The 7,686-nt window shown below is 30.9% G+C and overlaps 1 protein-coding gene across 1 annotated transcript; it reads right to left on the bottom strand.

Annotated features, from left to right (window-relative positions):
- Positions 1–12: 12 nt before the first annotated feature.
- Positions 13–2,463, bottom strand: LOC129285045 (F-box/kelch-repeat protein At1g22040-like). The gene is given in 3 exon segments (XM_054920586.1): positions 13–1,043; positions 1,045–1,636; positions 2,272–2,463. Coding segments are annotated over 2 exon segments (1,434 nt in total). The 5' UTR covers positions 1,632–1,636; positions 2,272–2,463; the 3' UTR covers positions 13–196.
- Between the last annotated feature and the right edge of the window lie 5,223 nt (positions 2,464–7,686).

Raw genomic sequence — 7,686 nt, 5'->3', positions numbered from 1 at the left:
TATTCTCTCATAAATCAAGGGCAAAGCTTAGTTACAATTTTTAAGATGTTCACTATTTGATTCTCCAATAAAACATAAGGCATAAACTCCTTTTAAAACTCTACATCATATAGTTTCCAAAAATACTATTGGGTTATATTTTGATTGAAGATTTTGATAACAGACACTTAAAATTTTATTCAAGTATTATCCACAATCAAACTTTAAGGGATTGGCAGCTAACTAGTTCAGCGGATCTACCATTCCTTGTTGCAAGAACCCTCCAAAGCTCTCTCTCAGATTCCTCAGACGGATCAGCATGTTTACTGAGTGAATCATCATCTGATGATGCCGACAAAGATCGAGAGGATGATGAATCATTTTGCAGGTCAGCCTGCAACACTGTAATATTGTGATTGGCATCTTTGGTTATTACTAGGAGCTTTCCATGTGAACTAGCCAAAAGATAGGGAGATTCTGAATCCGTGAAATCATGGATTGGAACATTTCCTGCAACAGTTTTCCAAGCATCATCTCCATGGTCATATAACTTGATCTTTGCACTGTCGAGAGAGTTTGAAGGATCCAGTGCATATAAATCACCATTGACAGTGACGCTAAGTTTTGTCCCGGCTTGCCGTGCCGGCCAACCTTCACCCATACCAATTGGCATTTCAAACCATGAATTTGAATCTGGATCATAAGCTTCTCCACCAACATCAACAAAAAATGGCCAGCAATACAAACTCTGAGGAACGAATAACTTTCCCTTATACGATGTCATTCCTGTGGCAATAGGCTTGAGCAGGTCAGCCAGAAAATGCAGTTGGTAGCACTGAGCTTTTGCAAAAGGCATGCTTGGCAATTCAGACCACACACCAGTATGTGGGTCATACACTTCTGCAGATTGAAGAGGGGTAAGTCCACCAGGACCCCTAGTAATTCCTCCAACAACATAAAGCTTGCCATTCAATATACCTGTTTTACAATAGGCTCTACCAACTGACATTGGACTAGCCTCACTCCAAGAATTTTTCACAGGATCATATCGCCAACAGATTTCATTGCTGAAGCTTTAAAAATCCTCCTAAAGCATAGATGCAACCATCAATAGCTTCAATTGAGCAACCACAAAATGGCATCCGATCTAGGGCATCTCGCCTCCCAAGCCAGCTCATTATGACATCAGCAATTCTGATGCTTGACCCCACCCTGCGCAACATTTTTAGGGCTGTCAAACCCTTTGTTTCATCTTCAAAGGTGACATTTGGCATCGGTGGCAATCTCTGCCATCTTCCTGAAAGAGTGTCCAAGGCATACCATAAAAGCTTATCATCTTTGACCTTTGTTAATATGTAGAGCCATTCCTCAGCCGTTCCGAGTTCTTTTCTCAAAGCAAATAGTTCAGAACTCACAAGAGCCTCCTTCCAAGCACGAGAAATAAACTTGAGATTAAAGTAACTAATGCGAGGAACTCTGGCTAGAATCTGAAGTGATAACTCATCAGGAAGGGCTGGAATCAGTCTTGAGTTGTCCTCATTAAAGCTTGATGACAACCTCTGTCTCTTGCAAGCCTCACCTTGCAAAATATCACGAGGGTCACTCCATTCACTCTTGGAAGTGGAACTATTCAAACTCAGTATATTCCCCATTAAAGCTGCTTCGACAGGAAATCAAAACAAAACGCATCAAGCTTCCATGGTAATTCTGTTCATGAAATCATAATTCCAACTCGTTTCCCACCACATGAAAAGAACACGTGGTGATAGATTGGATTTATGGATTCATCTCAATAATCAAAAGACTTTGAGAAACACACAGCAAAGTAAAGAGAATACTAAAACTCCTATACAAGATTTTGAGTAAGTTCTGCAGAAAGAAGAGGCTACGAGAGCAATGAAAACAGAGAGATAACCAATATGGATTCAGTCTTCAGTTTGAGCATTTGTATGCACACAGACACACTCAAAAAATTTTAGCAAGTTACTGGGAGCAATTTACTAAGCAATATATACGTGAATTCTAAATCACATCAAATATAACACTACTTCATCCAAAACCACAAATAACCAAAATGGAGACACAAAATAAACAGATAAATTAAAGAGAAGTACTCACGCACAGAACAGAAAACCTCAATCAAATACCAAATCGGAAATTTACGGTGCAATCATCTTAGAGTCGAGCAGATAAGTACCAAGGGAACCACTGATACATTAACCCAATACCCAAATTTATAAGTCAATTGCAAAAAAAAAAAAAAAAAAAAAGACCGAGAAGTCAATCACGTACCCGATTGGGGAATCACTTGGAAACTAAAAGAAAAAACTAGTAATTAAGATAACCCATCGTGTTCGCTCAAGAGGGGAAATTCCTCTGGAGGAAGAAAAGGGAACATAATCTAAGCAATTACGCGTATTTTGCTCGACGAGTCTCTCTGATTGATTGATTGATGAACGGAACCCAAGCCTTTCTGATCTGTGTGTGAACACGATAAAAGCACGAAACTGTATCGTGTCTTCTAGGTTGCACTCGTGGGGAGCTCTTGACCGTTGAGATGATAGGTTCCGTGGCTTCAACGGACGATCCAGATTTAGTTATGTTAGTTGGCCATTTTCTTGCTTGTTATTGGTCTAAAGTGAGCAGCTGCTGACATCAGCTATCCCACGTCACATGTCTGCGCAGACGTGCATTTCTCGTTGATGAATTATTTAATAGTAATTAATTATTCATTAACAATTTTATTAATTAATTTGTTAAACAACAATTTAATTAATTACTAGTACCAATACTAACTAGTTCCAGTGGACATCGATACTTAATCTTGAAATTTCAAGTTTAAATTGATGTAAATTTGATATAATAATATTAAATATTATATAAATATATAAAAAAAATAATTAATCGATCAATTAATCACTTTGATGTTGAATATTTCACTTTGAATTAATTTTAATCCTTAGTTTCCAAACAAAACAAAAACTCTTCGAATTTTTTGCATAGGAATAGTAAATATATTATTTTTGTCATTAGTATATCCATTATCGTACAACTAATGAAGCATAATGATAATAAATATTTTACATTTTAAGCTAATTAACGATTACTAGTTACTAGCATACATAGAGCCAGGATAAAGGTTGCATCTGAGAAGCAGTTCGTTTAAATTCATTTTTATGAGAGTTCATACTTAAAGATAGTATTTTTTTTTAAGAAATTGAGTTTTGAAATTCAGCCTTAATAAGCCTTGAAAAAGAAGTTTGGATGACTCATTTAGGCTCATTTTTTTTATTCCTAAAAATAAAATACTCTTTCTAATTCTTATTATAAAAAACTTCCAATCGTTTCAAGCATATTAAGAAAATTTATTTTTTTGATATCATAAAAAAATGATATAAGCTTTTATTTTTCCCTTTAATTTTAAATTATTATACAATTATATTAAATACCTTCACACTAATAAAAAAGTAAATTTTGAAAAAAATAATTTAATTATTATGAGGTATTATATATCTTGGACAAAAAATTATTTTTAAAAGGTATTTTACAAATAGAACCTGTGGGAGCATTTTCAATTTTTTAAATTAAATTTAAATATTAGAATATATGTTTTATTTTAAAATAAGAATTGCTATTATTTATTTTTAATTTTAAGAAAAAATATTATAATTGAAAGTTTTATTTTTAAAAATATTAAAAATAATAAAAATGGGCTTACATCATGAGCTTGAATCCTACAAATAAAAGCCAGGCTTTAAAAAAAAATTAATTTTTGAGGTAATTGGGTTTATGGGCTCAAAATCAGACCAACTTGACCAAGTCTGTATAAGTTTGACTCACCTGTTTCTCGACTTTAAGTATGCAAGCTAACTTACTGAGTTTTATTGGATAATTTATGAATAATTAATGAATTCACATACGGTGGATAATTCTCTAAACCTTTACAAATTATTATCTAACTTTATAAATAGCTTTACAACAATTTAGTTAAAAGAAACAAATCTTTTTCATGACCAGAAAAAAGAAGCAATTCTTTTCTTAAAAAAGGATCAATTTTTTTTAACAACAGAACCAAAAAAAAAACTATTACTGCAACAAAGCACAAGAAATCAATCATCAATATTTACCTAATATTCCCCCCAGATGTATTTCCCCTTAGTTGTGAATTGTTTTGGCTTATTCACTGTTGTTCGGTTCCCTGTTCTTATCACTTCGTCAGTCTTTTGTTCCCCCTACGTCACTTCATTTGACAACACCTGATATTTTTTAAGAAGATGGCACTTAAGGACTCTTTAAATCATAATTTAAATAAATATTAATAATAAATTTTATTAAAAATAAATTATATTTTTATTTTAACAAAAATTTATTTTATATCATTGTTTTTATAATAATTTTTTGATTATTTTTAAATAAATTTTCTGTATGTTTAAAACTTATATAGTTTTTTTGGTTCCAATGATTCCATCCAATATCTGTTATACTTTTTCACCCCTATTGTCACTTTACCCTTTTTGCCCTTTGCCTTTTATTAGGGGTGCGTACACAGAGAACCCAGATACCAAAAAAATGAGGTCTTGTCAATGTTTTAAAAATAGAATCGGATAATAAACTAAAAAAATTAGTGAGTTAAGAGTTCCATGATTCAACCAGTTAGACAAGTGATTGAATTGATGATATAATAATTAAATAAAAAATAATATTTATACACATATATATTGAAAAGCTGGTCAAAATGGTTTGACTACTTTAAATTTTAGATTTCTGCTCCGAGTCTTCAAGAACTGCTCCGATCAAAATGAACCAACTTAAGTCAACTGTCAGAACGGGTCAAATATTGAATCAAACTAATTTTTTTTGACTGATGATTCCACTGTTCGACCATTCAAGTCGATCTGAGTTTTTAAACACTAGGTCTTGCTTTTGCTTTACATTTTTTTATTGTCAAAAGTCTGACTCACCATTGACCTTGCAAATCGTACCCTTCACGTGAGCAAGTTGGAACAATTGAAGATTCTCTTGGATAATCAACACATGATGGTATGGTGTCCGGTCTTTTCAGTTAAGTTCAGAAGGCCCTCCATTTAATGTATTTTCGCTCCATGCTCATATTTAATGCTCACTCAGACGCTTGCATGTTCTTCCTCAACTTTTGTGTGTACACACACCCCCCCCCCCAACACACACACACATATTTGTGTTTGTGTTTATTCCCATGTCAGTTGATTTTTCTGTTTTCACTCTTCTGAGTTCTTTATGAGAACAGAGACCTTCCTCTGTAAGTTAAAACAATGCTCTTGGGCTTTCGCAAACATCACATATATAACGAGGGTTGGGTTTCCACTTACAGATATTGTCTCTTTTATCAATTAATTTAAATTTTAATTTATTAAATTATGACATGATTATGTTTGGATACATATTATTTTTTAAATTAATTTTGACAAAATTAAATATGTTTGGATTATTTAATTAATGAAAATTCGTATAAAAAAACCTCACCACCAAATTAATTGCTGAAAAGAAATTGGGAACTTTTGGAGAATGAGATCCTTCACTGGCATTAATTTTGAAGGCTACATGACATAAATACCCTTATTGTAAAAAGAAAAAAGAAAAGTGGAGCAAGTAAAGTCTTTCGCTGTCAATAATTTCATATCAACACTAATACAAGATCCTTTAATGTTAATATGTTAAAAAAGGCCATATGCAGGGATCTTTAGTCATATGTATCGATTCTTCTAATATATGTATTTGAATTTCAATTATATGTAAGAAAACTTTTATTTCTTCAAATAACACTTTTGCATATTCGAATATCACTCATTAATTTTTCTTTTGAATATTTTTGGAAGCATATGCAATCTTTCTTTCTCAATATGCGACCAATCTTCAACAAAATGTAAATTTCTTTTACATATTTGAATAACACTTTTGTATATTTGAATATCATTTATTAATTTCTCTTGTGGATACCACTTTTATATATTCAAATATCATTTATTAATTTCTCTTGTGAATACTTTTAGAATCGTTTGCAATCATTCTTTTTCAATATGCAATCAATCTTTAACAAAATGTAAATTTCTTTCACATATTCAAATAACATTTTTTTTATATTTGAATATCACTTGTTAATTTTCCTTATAGGTATCTATCGAAGCATATGTAATATTTGTTCCTCAATATGCGACTAATTTTCAACAAAATGTAAATTTTTTTTCATATATTCAAATAACACTTTTACATATTCAAATAAATGGAAGCCTATTTGTAATTTCTTGAAGTAATATTTGAATATACAAAATGGTTATTCAAATAAATGAAAGAAAACTGCATTTTCAAGATATTCAAAATGCATATTTGAATATGACTTAGAACTTGAGATTGAATATTACATTAATGTTATGTTTTTAGGATATCACAAATACATATTCTGAAAACACAAATGGATATTGTGAAAACACATATGGATATTTTGAAAATGCAAATTGATATTTTGAAAGAACATATGAATATTTTGAAAACGTGAATGGATATTATAAAAATTTGCTCATTTTTCATGAAAACACCAAAGAGTATTCGAAAAACACAAATGCATATTTTAAAAATTTACTCATTTTTCATGAAAATCTATTTTGATATTCTGAAAACCAAATGTTAGAAATAAAAGAAAATCATTGAACAACTCATACACAGAACAACTTTATTCCTTTACATTGACATAATGCATAGTTCATGTTTTACACTTTTAAAATAAATCTATTGTACATTCCATGTAGCAAAATAATTGAACACCAACAAATATTCACTTATAAGCAAAATTAACACCTAAAGCAATAAATTGAATATACAGACAAATAAGAGTTACAGAAGGTGAAATTCTAGATCCTTAAATATGGATACACATAATCATGAATGCTTCACATATGAAAATAATTTTATGGACATGAACATTTATCCTAAACAATACTCCTAATCTATTTATCCTAACCTCATTCTTCTCCAACACTATCACCTTCTTCTATCACTTTATCCTTGCCTCTTGATTCTCTAAAATTTGCAATGCTCCTATCTTCTCCAAGTCCTGTCATGCCAAGTGTATTGGAAACATTATAAATTTTCAATAGAAAATTTACATTAAAGAGCATGTTAGATATAATTGCTATTTTAATGTTTGATTGGAAAAGTACACAGGAACACATGCCAATAGAAGCAAAGTTTTTGTCTTATCATTTTTCTAATAAAAAAGAAAATTTTGCTTATTCAGTTGGCACCAGAACAATCTTGTACACACACATGTTAATAAAAGAGCCACCACCTTAGTTCTACTTTTTCATTAGTGATGAAGAGCATAAGTCCAATACCTGAGTGACTATAAAATATTTAAACAGAACTTCCACTTTTAAAGGAAAGACTGGAGACATCAAGAACTTCGAAACATCAATATTTCAACAAGGAAACATCAATATCATCACATACATGAGTATCAAAATTAAAATTAATAGATCATTGTATTAAAAAAAGGCTAAAATGCATTAAATGCCTCTGAACTTTGAAATAGTTGTGCATAACTCCCCTCACATTTAAAAATTTAAAGTTAACCCTCCTAACATTTAATTTTATTTTTCAAAACCCCCTATTGTTAATTATATTATTTTTTTCATAAGAGTTTAAAATTTCATTTAACTAAAAAAGATAATTAAA

The sequence above is a fragment of the Prosopis cineraria genome, unplaced genomic scaffold, assembly GCF_029017545.1.
Source record: "Prosopis cineraria cultivar Desert tree isolate PC_DT_omini unplaced genomic scaffold, ASM2901754v1 PC11, whole genome shotgun sequence".
NCBI lineage: Eukaryota > Viridiplantae > Streptophyta > Magnoliopsida > Fabales > Fabaceae > Prosopis > Prosopis cineraria.
The sequence above is the reverse complement of the archived record's forward strand: the minus strand, read 5'-3'. Positions and strand labels throughout refer to the sequence as shown.